The sequence below is a fragment of the Scleropages formosus genome, chromosome 21 (genome assembly GCF_900964775.1).
Source record: "Scleropages formosus chromosome 21, fSclFor1.1, whole genome shotgun sequence".
NCBI lineage: Eukaryota > Metazoa > Chordata > Actinopteri > Osteoglossiformes > Osteoglossidae > Scleropages > Scleropages formosus.
This window is the reverse complement of record NC_041826.1, coordinates 19,119,523-19,136,569: the sequence shown is the minus strand read 5'-3', so window position 1 is coordinate 19,136,569 and position 17,047 is coordinate 19,119,523. Positions and strand designations below refer to the sequence as shown.

Genomic DNA, 17,047 nt, shown 5'->3' with positions numbered 1-17,047 from the left:
TGTTCCCTTGCATGCTTTTTATGCGGGAGATGAAACGCGGGTCGGGGGTTTAGCCGCGGCAGCTTAGGATTTTTCCGGCTCTTTTTTCTTCATAACACGAGCCTGTTAAAAAAAAAAAAAAAAAACATGATATGCATGTCGTTGGTTGGACTCTTTGCCATTATAATAATTTTCAGTTAGTGCCTTTTAAATGGAGGCTTTTTGAAATGCCCTTTATTATGCTCTCTCAGTTCCCGTATTACTCCTCATTGTGGGGGCGGAAATCGGAGGTCTTGATGTCTACAGCCTTGCGTGTCTCTCTTTCTCCCTCTCAAGTTCAAGCTGAATTGCTCTTCCAGGCACAGTAGTGTCAGGGAGCTCTATCCATTTTTCCCTTTGAAACTGAAATGCAGCTTTGCTGCATTATATAGGATTAATGCACAGTGCCATAATTTTCAAATTATGGAACGAAACGGTGTCATTATCCTTTTAAATGTTGTTGTGACTTTAGGTGCAAGTCACTCCTTTGTTCGGCATATTCGTTCCAGTTCAGATCAGCCGCCGGGATTTCCTGTAGACGATGCTCAGCCGCTGGTCTCGTGGCTCACCTTCCTCTCTTCTCCATCGTTTGACCGGCCGCTTCGTCTCCCGCTGCAGGGGTACGCCGACGAGCCGGTGTCCAAGATCCTGTGTCAGGTGGAGGAAGGAAGCGTGGTGCAGCTGGACCGCTGGAACCTCCAGGTGGAGAGCAGCCCGTCCCAGTGTGACGAGGGCACTCACAAGGTAACCCCGCACCCTGGCACCGGAGACTTGATAAGGCGAAGAGTGCCAGAGGGCGCGGAAGAAAAAGTGACATTTTTACTAAATGTATCTTTCACCTGTTTGGCTCTTTTAATTTGACCGTGTGCTGGTTTCCAGCTTCCTCTTAACGTGTTCAATAACTACTTCAGCCTGGGGTTCGATGCCCACGTCACACTGGAATTCCATGAGTCCAGAGGTAAGAAACGGAAACCGGACAGCCAAAAGCCCAATTCCAGTCGTTTTTTCATCCTTTTTCCCTGCCAGAGAACTGGTAACTAACAGTTTACCGGCAGAAAAAGGAATCTGGAAGGTCACCCGTGCGCAAGACCTTCTGGGATCTTCTTCCCTGCCGGTGAGTCGTTGGTTACCAGTGCCGTTAGCGAGCGCTTTGACTTTTGCGTCTCTCCCTCGGTGCAGAAGCCAACCCTGAGAAATTCAACAGCCGCTTTCGCAACAAGATGTTCTATGCAGGGGTGAGTAGGCCGTGAATCAGCACAGATGTCCCGCTTGATTGAGTTGTAGTTCCAGCGTGTCGGTGCCAGCGCCGCAGAATCACAGCACGGCGAACACGGCGCCGCCTGTCCTTTCTCCACAGGCAGCCTTCTCTGACTTCCTGCAGAGGAGCTCCAGGGACTTGTCCAAGCATGTCAGAGTGGTGGTGAGTGCAGGGCCCGGGGTGGGGTGGGGGGGTCACCGCGCAAACGTTCGGTTAGCGCACGCCCTCGGAAGGTCATTATGGAGAAATGGAACCGCCATCGAAACCACAGATGTTTTCAAAATGGGTTCGTTTTCATGGCGTCACAACGGCATGACTTGCACAAGCACCTCTGTAATATTCATCCGATATTACACATTTTGGGATGTCAGCTGTCGTCGTTTACATTACATTTACATTTATTCATTTAGCGGATGCTTTTCTCCAAACCAACGTGCATCTCGCAGAAATTAAATGTATACATAACTTTAGAAGAAAGATACATAGTTGCAGATGTATGACTCTTAAGTACAATTAGTTTGTTTCCTTCACCAGATGCACCGACGTTCATCACACAAGTAGCTGCGTAAAACTTTTCCAGAATATCGATGATTCCTAATCACCTTCCTAGTGGGTTTTTTTTTTTTTTTTTTGGCATACATATCAACATTTACGTTACATTGCAGGAGCGGCTCTGTAAAGGATTGATCCGAGCACGACCGTGAACATGTATACCTTACGTGAACATAAGAGATGATGGGCGAAATGAGTCCGGAAGAGATGAGTTTTAAGACCCTTTTTAAATGTGGACGAAGATTCAGCAGTTCTGAGCGACAGGGGGAGGTCGTTCCGCCACAACGGAGCCAGACCCGAGAACCTCCGTGCTTTACCTTTCGTGCGTGGGACCACCAAGCAGGCAGAAGTAGAAGAGCGTAGCAGTTTGGTTGGGGTGTAGCGGACGATCGAATGTTGTCGATCGCTGGGAGCAGTTCTGTTGATGCCTTTGTAGGCCATAACCAGGGTCTTAAATTTGATCCAGGATCAGTTCAGTTGCAACAGGTACAGTCCAGCTCTTCCATAAACATCTTCTAATGCCTTTTCTCTTATCTTTCTTAACATTTTTCCATTATAAAAAAATGGAAAAAAGTTGGAATTCGCTATAAAAGCTGACAAAAAAAACCATAACAGTTCAGTACTGCGATGTCACACTGCACGCAAGGAACACATGTTTCTGTTCCAACTGAGCCCATAAATAATTAAAAATTTTGCTTTGATTAAGCTGGTTGGATAAATTGCAAGACTAAATTCACTTTGATCCAAACATATTGCCAGAAAACTAATATTTTACATTTTATATTGAATTATCCACCAACTTTCACGTGCAGTTGTCTTTCTCTGTTCTACGCTTATCCCCGTTAACTTATCCTAGTTTTATCCTGGAAAATTGTCAGAATATTGAAAAATCTTTATTCCATTATTTTTTATGGGGGGAAAAATTACAACAATTACAACGAGTGATTCGTTGAAAGCAAACAGTGCAAGTAAGAGTTAATTTGGAACAAAAACGAGCCTGTCCCGGGACAGTCGGTTCCTGAGTGTGATGCTCCAGGTCTTACTGACATTTATTCGTTTAGCTGCCTTTTCCCAAAGTGAGTTACAGCGTTCAGCTACTTACAGTTATTTAGCTATTTGTACAGCTGGGTAATTTTACTGGAGCAATTCAGTGTAAGTACCTTGCTCAAGGGTCCTGCAGCTGGAGGTGGGACTCAAACCTGTGACCTTTAGGTCCGAAGGCAGCAGCTCTAACCACTGTAGTTGCTGCCTCTTTTCATCTAAGTTCCCCCCCCCCGTTGTTCCCATGTTCCCCAGTGTGACGGCACAGATCTCACACCCAAAATCCAGGAGCTCAAGTTCCAGTGCATTGTCTTCTTAAACATTCCCAGGTATGTGGCGCGCGCTAACCGAACTGCTGTAAGGCCTGTTCCTTAACCACTATGCCATCTGCTGGCGCAGCAGTCCAGTACTGCGGTAATGTGTTTCTTCGCTCCAGGTACTGCGCAGGTACCATGCCTTGGGGCAACACGGGAGATCACCGCGACTTTGAGCCTCAGCGCCACGACGACGGCTGCATCGAGGTCATCGGCTTCACCGTGGCGTCTCTGGTAAGTCGGACGACGGCGCCGCCCTGCGACCCGGCGCGGCCGCCGTCGCGTCACACGCCCGCTCCGCGTCCCTCAGGCGGCGCTGCAGGTGGGAGGGCACGGCGAGAGGCTGCACCAATGCCGCGAGGTGACCCTGACGACCTTCAAGACGGTACCCGTGCAAGTGGATGGGGAGCCGTGCCGCCTGGCCCCCTCGACGCTGCGCATCACCCTCAGAAACCAGGCCAACATGGTGCAGAAGAGCAAGAGACGCACCTCCGTCCCGCTGCTCAACGAGTGAGTATGTTTTCCGAGACGCCCGTGCGCCTACGCAGGCGGGTACGCTCGGGCACGTAAACGGGTGCCGTCGAGTCGCACAGAAACAAAGAGGCACCGCGTAAAGCGCGGTCACGCGAAGTCGCACGTAAACGTTCACGCCGAGCAGACACGGAAAAGCAGAGAAGCACCCACACGGACTCACGCATACACATGAACACGCGTGCCCTCCCGTTGTAATACGTAACCGCGGTCGCACTTTCCACCCGCACGGACTGCTTCTCGCACAAAGCATGCGTAAGCGGAGATACGCGATACGTAACGAGTGAACGAAAAGTTCAGACTCACAAACCTTTGGAGGAAGTGCGGCATCCTTAAAAAAGAAGCAAGCATGCACACGCAACACACGTGGCGCCGCCGGCCGTAAAACGGCGGATGGAATTGAATGTTTCGTACCTTGGGCAGAACTTGTGACCTTATAATCTTTTCTCTTCTGCTTTGGTAACCACCCGTGGCCCGGCACCCCCCGTGGTTCCGATCTCCGCTTGCGGGTTGTACTCGTGTCACGAGATGCTGCAGGTCTGGGTGTGGTGTTGGGCAGCTACCACAATGTTACTCTCTCTGTCCCTCCTCATCTCTTGCTCTCCACCTCCACATCTGTCTCAATCCCTCCGTCCACCTCTCTCCTCCCGCCCCTCCTTCACCCGCTCCTCTTCTCCTCGCTCCCGTCCATTTGCGTGCTGCGCTCTCATCGCCTTGCCTGTGCTGGTTGTGACTCTGTGCCGCTGGCCTGCGCAGCATTCAGAAAGTGTGCGCGGCTGACCTACGCCGCCTCTCCGCCCCCCCAGACTCCTTCTCCGTGTAAGTATATCTCTCGGCCTGGCCTCGCATCCGCTCCTCCCGCACCAATTATAGGGTGCAGGGCTTGGGCGTTCCTCCCCGAGTTGTCCTGCGTGTCGCCCGTTATAATGCAAGACGAACAGCACGTTGCTTGTATAACTGAGCCATTAAAAAAAGGTGTGCAGAGATGAGTCAGGCGGTGTGTTTAAGAGTCTGACCGTTCCCTTATTGCGGCTGCCATGTGTTTCGTTTCTTTTTTTTTTTCTTTTTTTTTTTAATAAGGCTCACCGTGGCGCTCTAAAAATGCATGGTGTTCTGCTGGCTGTTGGCCGCAACCTACACGAAACGATGAGCTGTGCTGCACTGATACGCTGTTCTCAGTCGCCCTTTTAGGGTCGGGGGAGTGATTCAATATTACACTGACAAGTAATTTTAAGGCGTGCAGATCGATTTTATGGAGGCCAAATGGCATAATGGTTTTGACCTCTGTCTTCCCACTATGTCCCCCTGTTCGGAAGACACACATTTGCGAAGTGTAAATGTGTGTGTGTGTGTGTGTGTGTGTGTGTGTGTGTGTGTGTGTGTGTGTGTGTGTGTGTGTGTGTACACACTCCCGGTCTGCTGCATGCTCCAGCTAGCTTCCTCCTCTGTGTGCAGTGCATGACTTGCTCGTGCGTTGGTTGGGTGGTCGAGGGGAAGCCCCGTTTCGGAAGATGGTGAGGCTCCAGTTGGGTTCCGTCTCGTACAGGAATCGCATGTGAACGGGGTGTGATTAATACTTGGCGCTTCACCCCCCCCCCCCCAGCAGATCCACGTCTGTGCCAGACTTTGCATTCCCGCACATTTGGTTGTGGGCCAATGGAAATGGTCTTTTCAAGTCTTCAAGCTCAAATCACAGGGGATGGGGGGTGTTGCAGGTGTTTTGTCCTTATAATAAATACCTGCAAAAAGTTCCAGAAGCTGCTGATTGAGGAACCCGTAATCCCTTGTAGTCACTTTGTACAAAAGCATGTTGTACCAAAGGGATATTGCAGCATTTGCAGCTTTCCCTCCTGCCTTCAGTAGATGTACTGGAGTGGCATCGTTTTTGCAATAGCGGTGGTGATAGTGGTACCGCAGTAGCAGCTTGTGCTCGTCTGTCTGTTTGTCTGCCCAGCCCACACTCCGTCCCAGACCGGCTGCGTCTCCGGGTCAATCGCATCGGTCTGCAGGAGTACGAGAAGCTGCAGTTCGACAAGGAGCGACTCCGAGACGTCTGTGAGCATCCGTCTGGCGTTGTTCTCGTGAAGCCTCCTCGGTTTATTCAGACTTCCGTCCCTGTCATTATGAAGGTCTTTTACATTTCAGATGATGCTAATTGTATTTTTTTGGGTTATAATGATCTTTAGTAAAACAGACAAGGTTCAAGGTTGAAAATAAAGAGAAGTTTTCAAACCGCAAAGTCTGTGTTCCTCACAGTCTTTTCCAGATTACAGTATCACCAGTGTAATATGAGAGTAAGTGTCTGTGAGGCATTGATAAACTGAGTTTTTTTTTTTTTTTTCTACAGCCATCCCTGTCGGCATCGTGGTGGTTAGGGGCGACTGTGACCTCGAGACCTGCCGGCTATATATCGACCGCCTGCAGGAGGTGAGACTCCCTTCCGGCGTGGTCTGGGTCGGTTCACCTTCAAGCCTCGTCCTGCAAGCTGGTAGCAAACCTTGTCGCTCATGTCATTTGACTGCAGTAACTGATGCACGTTTTGTTTTGCACACTAGGATTCATACATTTTTTCCCTCCTGACTTTGATCACCTTGTTCCGACTTGCTGAATTGCATTCAAGCGTTCAAGCAGTCAGTTCTTTCATATTTACATTTGTTCATTTAGCAGACACTTTTGTCCAAAGTGACACAAGGCTCAGGGTAAACGAAAGTCCACATCCCAACAAAGAGCTTTAGAGACAAACACTTGATTATTGACCACACCTTGTTTCTGCAGTACCACTGTTTTGGCCAGTGCTTCTTACACAAGTAGTGACTTATAGAGTTGAGTCTGGAAATACACGAACAGGGAATACAAAGATGATCTTGTCAGATGGTGCGATGCAAATTTATGCAAATTTTTGTAGCTGTTATGAGATCAGAACAGATGTGGATTTGAAGGAAAGGTGTTTTGAGACCCTTCTTGGATTCTGAAAAGGATTCAGCACTTCTGAGGGAGAAGGGGGGCTCACTCTAGCACATCGAAGCCAGAACTGAGAACCTTCAGTGTTTAGATTTTGAACCTCTCGTGAAAGGGACCACCAAGTGGCTGTAGATGGAAGGGCATAGCTGTGGTGTAGCTGGGAATGCAGAGAATGGTCTTGTAGGTATTAGGGTGCAAATACTTTGTCGGTCTTGTAGGCTATAATGAAGGTCTTGATATGGGCTGCCGCAGGAAGCCGATAGAGAGGGACGCAGAGGGGAGACACATGAAAACACTTGGTCAAGTCAAGCACAATTCCTGCTGATACGTTCTGGCCCAGCTGGAGAGGTTTGATGGCAGAGGCCAGAAGACTAGACAAGAGGGGCTTGCAGTAGTTCAGAGGGGACATCACCATGGCCTGGACAAGGAACTATGCGGAGGGAGTTGTGAGATATGGATGGATCGTGCAAATGTAATACAGGAGGTATCTGTGGGATCGGGTCATCGTTTCAGCGTGGTGGGAGCAGAGAAGCAGAGACTTGAATAGCTGCTTCTCCCAAGCTCTGGACAAGTGAAGCAGATGAAATGAGCAAATTGTGCAGTTTGATGGAGGTCCTCACAGGTTCCTGGACCTGCTGGGAGATGAAGGATCTCAGTCTTGGACAGCGATGGTGGTCGGTCATGCAAGCAGAGATGTTGAGAGTCAAGCTGTGGTGGGAGAAGATACATCTTGGGCGATTTAGTTCTCAGGAGATCATCTTAACTGTTAGTTAAGGACTTGCACTTTGGGACTCTCCAGACTTTCAAGTGACTCAAGTTCATTATCGTGTTGCAGCTCGTTGCACCATGTTCCAATTTTGGCTCCAGCTTAATTGTTTTACTGTGGAAAATTCCCTCATTAGTCAGTGTGACGCTGAAACATTAATAACATATTCCAAACATATACAGTGTATCCTTCAAAGTGACTGATACATGATATTTACATGTATTCATTTAGCAGACGCTTTTCTCCGAAGCGACGTACATCTCATACTGATACCACATCAGTTTTTGTATCCAAAATACAGTTTGCCTGAGATTTCTGAGAAATGTGTATTTGTAGTTGTATGCCAGTTGCATGGACACCGTGGTTCTTTGGTTTAACTCTGTGCTCCCCACACCCCTGCCCTGACCTTCACCTTTCTTCACAGGACCTTCCTCAGGGCCCAGCTGGAGCCCACAGAGTGCACTACCAGGTGACCTCTTCTTTCGGCATCCTGCCTGCCCGTTATCCTGTGAACTCGGGGTGAAAGGGGACAGTAAAGCTGACTGCCCTTCCCTTCACCACTCATCTTTCAGGATGAGCCCAGAAGTCTCCGTCGACCCGGTTCAGCTCGCCGGCTGTCCCCCAACTGGAGCTTCCTCGACTGTGAGTTGGGCGGCACCTTAATTTTAATACATTTCTCTAGTTGCTCGACTTTATGAGAGCACCTTAAAGACGCATTTTGCGTTGAACTGTCACGTTCACGCCCACAACCCAATTGACAGCACCCGACTCCAGTTCCTGACTAACTGCTCACCCTTTAAAAGACCCTCCTCAGCGCCCATACCTTTGCGGAACCTCGTCAGAGACAACCGCCCTCCTTCGTGACGCGCAGTCCACACACAACCCTTGTTCTCAACTCTCATCCTCTGGTTTTTGTCCCTTCGCTTTGTTCCCCGACCACGTCCGTGGATCTTTGTTTCAACGCCGACCGCCGATCGACCGACTCTTCGCTTCGTCTCCTGACCTCGCCCGTGGATCCCCGCTCTGACTCCGACCGCCAATCGACCAACCGTTCGCCTGTCCCCGACACTGAGAACTTGCCCGATCCCCGAATCCAGGCGAACGACTCCGCGCTTGGGTCCAGCCGCCCCGGTTCCTTCGGTTCCGCATGACATGAACAGCTTTACGTTGCACAGTTAATTTCTGAGCCCGGTTGTTCTCTGTGTTTTTTTTCAGCAACTTCCGCTGACCGTTTTTATCGCATAGACAAAGCTCAGGTAATCAGGCTTTGCGTATTTTGTATAGTTTTACATGAAGATGATGACTTCATCGTGCGATATTTTCCATAATTTTAAGGAAGTGCTTGAACAGCTCCGATCCATTGCGTTTACTTACTAGTGTGTTTAAATGCTTGTCTGCACTTCCAGGAGCACCTGCACTTTGTGACGGAGATCTGTCAGGAAGAGGTGTTCATCCTGGATCACGAGGCACCGTCGAGCGAGCAGGGGAGCGGTCCGGGAATGCCCGACGTGGTTGTGGAACCCAGGTCCGTAGGCCCTCGCGTCCTTGTGAAGGGCTGATCCGTTTGTGAACTGGAGGTCAAATGGTACCGCGCCGTCATCTGTACGCGGCGTACAGGTCCGCGACGTCCGACGTAAAGCACGTGTCTCTCGGAAGTCCGTTTTGCTGAAAGCGAATTACAGTTCGGCGGTGTTCCCATTTGGTCAGTGCGGTACATGTATGAAAAAGTTCAGAGCAGGTGCCTTGCTCGAAGGTGGGGGGGGGGAATCCTGTCTGAAACTAGCAGTCTTGTAGGTATTAGTCCAGGATATCGTCCACTATGCTACCTGCTGTCATTTTAACAGACGTCGCGTCGGGATAACACGAGTGTTGGAGCAGAAGCCGGGAAGTTCTAGGCAGAGTAACTAATTCTTCAAAACAGATTTTAACCAGTTATTGGGTTCTCGCACTAGCGCTCAGCCACGATGTCCTGCCACGTAAATGACGAGGCCGATATAAATCGTACTTGCGAATGAGCGTTACTGTTGATGACTAAGAAGCGCAATATTTCCGACACCCCCTGGCCCCGTCTCACGATCACCTTTCTTAAGGGCCCACATAGCTTGCAGCTTGCGTCAGTGTGCGTCTTTCTACGTATTCACACATTTTATCCATTTCATTGTGCTGGTCGTTCACTGAAGCAGTTTGCGTTTTGTACTGCATACAAAAGGATGTGAATTAGAACCTGCAGCCTTCTGGGTCCAGATATTTCTCAGAATGCCTTCTGTTTCCCAGTATGACCCCATTGCAAACCCTGTCCTTGCATGGATTGTATAATGTACAGTAAAAGTGTCTGTATGGAATTCCTGTAGGATCAAATCAATTCCCTCAAATGCTGAGGACTGTTTCCCTTTTGGTACAGACGTAAGCAAATACGAGCGACGTGTCATTTCTCAATATTATAAGCAGTGCTCATCTTTTTTTTTTTTTTTTTTTTTTTTTTTTAAGTAAAACCTTGATTTAATGTCTGTTACCAGAAATATTATTTATTTTTCTCTCCTGCTCTGCAGAATTCCTCTGACTGCAGAAGAACAAGGTACACTTTCCCTCAGTCCTCCCTAAGCCTGCCTAAACAGTTGATATAATAATGATGATTGGTGGGGACGTTTTTTTTTTTTCCTTTTTTTTAAGACATCTACAAAAGCCTAGTGGAAAAACAAGGCGACGGTAAAATGTCTTGATCGTAGATTCGTCGGGACAAAGTTAGCGATTGATGTCAGAGGTAGCGGTTTTACAGCAGAACAGTGTTGTGCAGGTTCATGATACAACTTGTCAGTGATTCATAGGGTCTAGATCAGGTTCCTAACATTCAGCTCTCTGTGTCGCAGCCCTGCTGAATGCTGCGTCCTGCGGAGACCTCTCAACGGTACTCTTCCTGCCTTTTCCTCTCCTCTCCTCTCCCGTCACGCTTCTCCGCTCCTTCTTCCCCATTACTGTCTGCTTGTTCTCTCTTCCTGCCCCCACGTTTGCCCTTCTTTGCTCCGCTCCTGCCCTGCTACTACACAGCTCCTACCAAATATGTCACTTTGGTGACAAGCATGCTTGCAGCTGCTGCTATTCTCCCTGGTAAGTTTAAAACAGGGGTGCTTGTAGGAAATTCAGACACTCCCTTGTATAGTTGAACATACAGTGGCTGGGTAGGGCAGTTTTTTTTTAAACCTGTTTCAAGCCAAAAATAAATTGGTCTGAGTATCTGCTTTGAAGGGGGGGGCGTGGTGACATAGTGGGTTTGACCGGGTCCTGCTCTCCAGTGGGTCTGGGGTTCGAGTCCCGCTTGGGGTGCCCTGTGACGGACTGGCGTCCCGTCCTCGCGCCCTGCGTTGCCGGGTCAGGCTCCGACTCCCCGCAACCCCACATGGGACAAGCGGTTTCAGACGATGTATCTGCTTTGATAAGATGCGTTTGGAAATACACAAATCCTGTGCGTGAACATGTGACTAAAACAAACAAAAGGATCTGTATTCGCATCTGTGGGAGTGCCTGACTGCATGGAGTAGCGCAGGGGAATACCTGGTGAGCAACTCTGGAATCCTGCTGTCCGCTGATGGCTTTGCTGTTGGTCATGTGGAGCTTATCCCATGAGGTTGTGGATGCTTTTGTAAACAATTCTCCTCCAACCCCTGCCTCCCTCAACACTTACATACGCATACGCTGACATACCCACAAAAACATACATAAATTGAAATAACACACTGACATCCATACAATAAACAAACACACACACGCATATGTATACATACACATAACCAACACGCACACAGTTTTCCAGCTCCTGGAGCAGCGGGGTCAACCTGTTGGTGAGGAACTCGGGAGGTTGCTCAGCGCTGCACCTGGCCTCGCAGCATGGCCACGCTGCTGTGGTGCGCTTCATTCTGGAGCATGGTGAGTGTCCTCCTTTCCCGCAATCTGTGCTCTGCTACTGCAGACCTCACGCAGCTTCCAGTCCCGAGAAAGACAGAGCTCACGGCTTGAGGAAAGTACCCACGGAAGCTGTGTAAGAGTTCACCGAAAGCCCCCACAATTATTCTCAGGAGGAAAACACAGGTGCAGGAATAATAAAAAAAAAGTACTGGATGTGTGGGAACAAAACTATTGGTTAACAAGTGAAAGGGTGATACTGAGCTGATTAGATATTTATAGTAACACTTCAAACATCTATATAAATAGCAGCAAAAGCAAGTAAATTTGTTTTCTTTTCATTTTTCAGGCTCAAAGTTTGTCCTGGACTTAACAGACAGTGAAACGTAAGTAAATCTCACACACACACACACACACACACACACACACACACACACACACACACACACTGACTGAAACTGCTTGACCCAGGAAGGGTCATGGCAACACAGGGCCTAAGGCTGGAGAGGGAGGGGACACACTCAGGATGGGATCTCAGTCTATCACAAGGCACCCCAAGCGGGACTTGAACCCCAGACCCACTAGAGAGCAGGCACAGGCCAAACCTGCCACACCCCCCTTAAGTAAATTGTGTTTTTGTTTACTTAAAGAAGGGGGGGGGGGGGGCATGAAGGTGGGAATAAAAAAAGACCAAATAACTTTAAAATTCGTGAACATGTGTAAAATGAATGGGCTCTCTAGGCATTTGCGGAGCAATTAAGTATTTAAAGCATAAATGTAAACAATTGCACAGTCAAATGGAAACTGTCTCACTGGCATTGTTACATTATGAGTTACCTAAGATGTTGCTCTGCGTGTGTGTGTGTGTGTGTGTGTGTTTTCAGGGGGGAAACGGCTCTGCACAAAGCAGCCTCCCAGCGCCAACACACTGTGTGCCGACTGCTGGTGGAAGCTGGGGCTTCCCTTAAAAAGGTCAACTTACAGGTTGGAAAGTTCATTCTCCTTTTTTTAACTGGGCTGCAGAACTTGTTCTTCAGGGAGCAGTTGGGTACTTTTTCAGGGAAAATACACTGCGCTGATTGGGTATAGTACCATATTTGCCTAAAGGCTGGTTTTGGCACAATAAACTGAGGTGTGCTGACATGCCCGGTGTCATCCTGTGTCTGCTGACACTGAGTAAAAACACGTGTTGCAGGGAAAGACGCCAAAAGACAAGGCCCAGGAATCTGGCGACGTGGAGTTGGCTTCCTACCTGGAGAGCCAGCAACAGTACCAGACCATCTCGCACGAGGACCTGGAGACAGCGGTATGAGGGCCTGGCTTCCTCCTCCTCACCCCCCACAGTACCGGCATGACAGATGGAGGCCCGCAGGGGACGAGCCCGCCGTCCTGGCCTTGGACTGCGACGCTGGAGGTGGACACGATTCGCTGGAGGCCGAGCGTGGCCGCTCCGGAGCAAGGGCGCGCTGTTGTCCGGGGCACTCGTCGTGCTGGGACACGTTGTCCACGGCTGCAGGAAGGGCCGTTTCCGGTCTCCGGTCGCTTTCGTAAAAGCCAGCAGCCCGGAGAGGCCCGTGCTTCACTGACATTTCCTTTGACTTTTTTTTTTTGTTGCTATGGGAATGTTTACCTCTGTTTTGTCGGATATTTATTTATTTATGGACTTCTTATTTATTGATTTATTTATTGAATGAATGATTGTAGCAGGATTGTGGTGGCTGAGGACCATTGGTCAGATGTTAGGGGTTGAAAATCTCTGAATTGCCTTGGTCTGAGGACAGAAGCTCGGATCTTGAGAAGCTAAAGGGTGGCCCATCAACAAGAGGGAACTGCTGGTAAAGGGTGACTAAAATGTATAAAACGTAGTGGTGAAGAAGTTTGCGTGCCAAAGACGTAGTAAGCATGTAAAGGCTGGGACGATGCCTTTGACACTCCTACTGCACGACCACTTGACCGATTTTACATAAGACATATATTGCACTGCAGCACATTCTTAATTGCTAAAAAGAAAAAAGAAAAAAAAAAGAAAGAAACCCTCGCATATCACCGATCTCCTCTGCTTGTTAACTTTTTATCCATCATTCTCTTTTTCACAGGCTGAGGATTTAGGGCCCTGCCAGACACCACAACAGCAGCAGTAACGAGAGTTTCTAATAATTTCTGGAACCAGTCTCCATGGTGTTCAATTTTTTTACCTGATAAATGACGTGGGTTCTCTGGCAACACTGGACACTTTCTGCTATTTCGAGGTTTTCAAAGTGACGTATTAACATTCCTTTATATTATAGCAGTCCTTGATGGAGGTTTACATTAGCATTTTACATGAAAATACCTGTCTGAGGTCCCATGGCTTCCACTCCTGGTCCACAGATAGACTGAGCCCAGTGTATTCCAGTGTAAATCCTCCAGTGTTTTCTCTTCGCTGGAGGACCTGAGGTGGTGAGACTGCACTGCCACCTGGACCATGAACACATCGCTAGTCTGGCCTCCCAGGGTGACCATGTGGTTTTTGTTTCAAAGTTTTAAGGAGAAAATCTAATCCAAATGTCTTTTAGTAAAAAAAAAAACACTCCACTCTGCTACAGACTTTCCTCCTTTTCTTTTAAAATGCTACGATGAGTGTGGTGGTGTTTTATTGTGCATATTTATCCGATGAGAAGAAAAAAAAATCTGAGCCATATTCAATGCAATAGGAATGGAGTATATTTGAGTATTTTTACATTACATTAATTTTTTTATAGTGGTTGTTTGCAACACCACTTAACTTTGTGGTGGAATGTGCATTTTTTTAAAAGGTGAAAATATCTGATTTTTGTATATTTTTGTCTTTTTTTTTTTTCTTTTAAAGTAAAGAGTTATTTGGCTTTTTTTGTTTTTCGGACAAAGAGGGTAGTACTTGTGATTCTGTGAAAATCATTGGCTTGTGGTAAAGAATTTTGCTGTCATTTGTGACACCATTACCAACCTGAAGTGTAGTACCTTATTGGCCAGTTGTTTTGGGCATCACAGTCTAACCCTAAATCCAAGGTCAACCTTCTGGAGTAAAATCCTAAAATTCTTCCACTTTCCAAGATATTGTAACATGTTTGTCAAACCTAAGGTAATATTTGCATGCAGAGATACCAGCTAATGAGAAAAAAAAAAATCATCAAAATTTCCAAGTTTTATTTGTACAGATACAAGATATTAATTTATATTATTTTTGTGTTTTTTTTTTTTTTTTTTAAACATTGTGGTGCATGGGTATTTATTATCTCTTAGGTTGTTTGTTCCCCAAAAACACAACGTATGAAGTTTTACTATCGTTTCATGAATCTTGGCTATGGCTTGATAACTTTTCCCTTTTAGTCATTATTTCCTAATGTAATTTTTTTAAAATATGAGATTACTTGAATGTCTGATATGTCAGTAGATGATGTTTTGGTGGTAAAAATTCTTTGTACCATTTCAGTCACAGCCATCCCTGGGCACTGTCACATGTAGATGTGGTGCCATTGCTCAGTCCTAATAACATGGGTTTAATGAGAGCTGCAGATCAGTAATTAAGTAATTTAGCACTGGTCCGTAAGACTGAGAAGTGACACAGCAGTTCAGCCGATGGCACACAATTTGCTGGTTTTCTATAGACAGTAGTAGACTGCCAGGCAGAAATGACCTCTAAAGATCATTTTACTGTATTTATACAATAGTTGCAAAAGTGATTCCATACCTGGTGAAACATGTTTTCCATACTTTAAGTGTGGTAGTTGAAATGTCACATTTTGGAGCCGAGCAACAGAAATTCCCACAAAATCCCTACCACACATATCAGGCGCATTTGTAAAGACTGGTGTGTACAGCAGCGGATACCTGATCTGTCCCTGATCCCATGTATGGAAGGTGTACAAACTGAAAAGGTGAGCAGAGGCATGTCAGAAATACGTGTCATGGAAAATACTTTCATTACAGACACTATTAAAGAGAAAATGAAAAATTAAGGGGCGTGTCTTTATTTGGTCACGTCGACGTGACGTCACCCGCGCGATGACGCAGGCGGGCGAAGGGGGTACAAAATTTCCGGACTTCGGCGCCGCCCAGATTCGAAGTGAAGTCGCCTGAGTGGGAGGTTTTATGCGGGAACGAGCACAAAACAAGCGAAAAAAGCACTTATTAATGTAAGTGTTTCAATGTTGTCGTTAATTTTGCAAGTATATTTTAGTTTATATTTTAATTCATGGTAAAGTATTACGAAGACAGTACTAAGACTTACCTCAGTACTACTAGCTAGCTAAGCTAAGTAGTAAGTAGCTAGTAGAAGTGTGTAATGGGTGATGTCGAAGTGTTTTTTAATAAACGAGCGAAAACATTGTTTTCTAGAGAAAGTTTCGAAGTATGAATGTGATTATTTTTGTGAAGTGCTATCGGTACAGTTGTTCATTTGACTGTGTGTGTCATGATTCATGACATGAATCGAAAATGAAAGCTGATGAGGCTCATGTCGCCGGTATCAGGAGGTTACCATCACATGATGTGTGTGTATTTTAAACTGTTGTTAACTGACACTTCGCCCAGGATCACTTGCCCTGTGCATAATCAACTTTAACATGATTTAATGTATACTTTATTGTGTCTATTAAGAGTAGTACGTTGATCTAGGGTACTATACTAATACTAGTACAAGCCTGTAGGAAAACCACCCTCAGCAGGTCACTACCTGCTGCCCCAGGAATAAATCTCTATAGTACTGCCACATCTGAATCAATCTGCTCAGTCTGTATGTGAGAATTTTTTTGATCACAAAAATGTTTACTTGCTCTCACACACCTCCAGTTTTACACCAGTATCTGCCACAGGATGTCAAACCATGTGTTGATGGCTTTGATTTTTTTTTTTTTTTTTTAAACAAGGATGTACATTTTACATCTGTGCATGTGTATGTTTGGTAAATGTCTTTGGTTTTTTTTTTCCATTTACACTAATTTGGTTTTTGACTGTCGGCAGCAGCTGTTGCAGTGCGTATGGCTTATGCATGATATTCTGAAAGTTAATGGTTTGAATTCCCCACTCCTGCTGCAGTACCCTTGATCAAGGTACTTACCTTGAATTGAAATGGTAGGAATAACCAGCTACATTAACTGGTACATCATGTTAAAGATAATTAATATTGTAAGTCACTTTGGACAAAGGCGTTGGGTAGTTATATCAATAATATATGTTGGTTTAATGGTCTTAGTCCTATTGTTATTTTGGTATTTGATTTTAATGCTAGGTTTTGCTTGGAAAACAACCTTTGCAAAGTTTAGAGTGATTGGCTCATTGTTAGAGTACTATAGTATTTCACTGCAGAATTTGGGACACGTGACTTTACTGCAAGTTATTAGACGATGTACAATTTGGACCAGTAAGTCCAGTGAATGACACAGCCTTGGCACCCCAGCAGGAGACCTTAGTTGTGAGGTGTCGAAGTGGAGTCATTTGTGCTCTGCAATGTCTGATACCGGTCTGGAGACAGATGACGTACACATAACAGATGGCACGAGTTGCGGTTCTGCACTTGGACTGCACTGACATGCTGTAACATGCCCTGTGCCGCTGTCTACGATTTCTGTACCATGATCTTACTGATAGTGTTTACTCCATCTCCTATCAGTTCAGGTGTACTTCCTGCTTCTCTCAAACAAGAATTCCTGGCATTCACCTTGTAGCAGTCAATCTCTTAATATACATAGT

At 46.6% G+C, this 17,047-nt stretch overlaps 1 protein-coding gene across 12 annotated transcripts in view; it reads left to right on the top strand.

Annotated features, from left to right (window-relative positions):
- Positions 1-17,047, top strand: part of dgki (diacylglycerol kinase, iota) — a 42,226-nt gene that overhangs the window by 24,685 nt on the left and 494 nt on the right. For 6 of the 12 annotated variants that reach the window (XM_029247180.1, XM_029247185.1, XM_029247188.1 and 3 more), the window contains exons 14-34: positions 637-762; positions 898-976; positions 1,198-1,253; positions 1,376-1,438; positions 3,125-3,198; positions 3,306-3,417; positions 3,494-3,693; positions 4,471-4,533; positions 5,669-5,769; positions 6,062-6,141; positions 7,866-7,910; positions 8,014-8,083; positions 8,657-8,697; positions 8,848-8,966; positions 9,991-10,016; positions 10,309-10,346; positions 11,242-11,362; positions 11,688-11,724; positions 12,223-12,322; positions 12,534-15,492; positions 16,968-17,045. In XM_029247180.1, the coding sequence (XP_029103013.1) occupies positions 637-762; positions 898-976; positions 1,198-1,253; positions 1,376-1,438; positions 3,125-3,198; positions 3,306-3,417; positions 3,494-3,693; positions 4,471-4,533; positions 5,669-5,769; positions 6,062-6,141; positions 7,866-7,910; positions 8,014-8,083; positions 8,657-8,697; positions 8,848-8,966; positions 9,991-10,016; positions 10,309-10,346; positions 11,242-11,362; positions 11,688-11,724; positions 12,223-12,322; positions 12,534-12,650 (1,668 nt within the window). In that variant the 3' untranslated portion in view covers positions 12,651-15,492; positions 16,968-17,045. Of the gene's footprint in view, positions 1-636; positions 763-897; positions 977-1,197; positions 1,254-1,375; positions 1,439-3,124; positions 3,199-3,305; positions 3,418-3,493; positions 3,694-4,470; positions 4,534-5,668; positions 5,770-6,061; positions 6,142-7,865; positions 7,911-8,013; positions 8,239-8,656; positions 8,698-8,847; positions 8,967-9,990; positions 10,017-10,308; positions 10,734-11,241; positions 11,363-11,687; positions 11,725-12,222; positions 12,323-12,533; positions 15,493-16,967; positions 17,046-17,047 lie in introns of those variants that run through there. The other 6 variants (XM_029247179.1, XM_029247178.1, XM_029247181.1 and 3 more) reach the window with 6 other exon arrangements.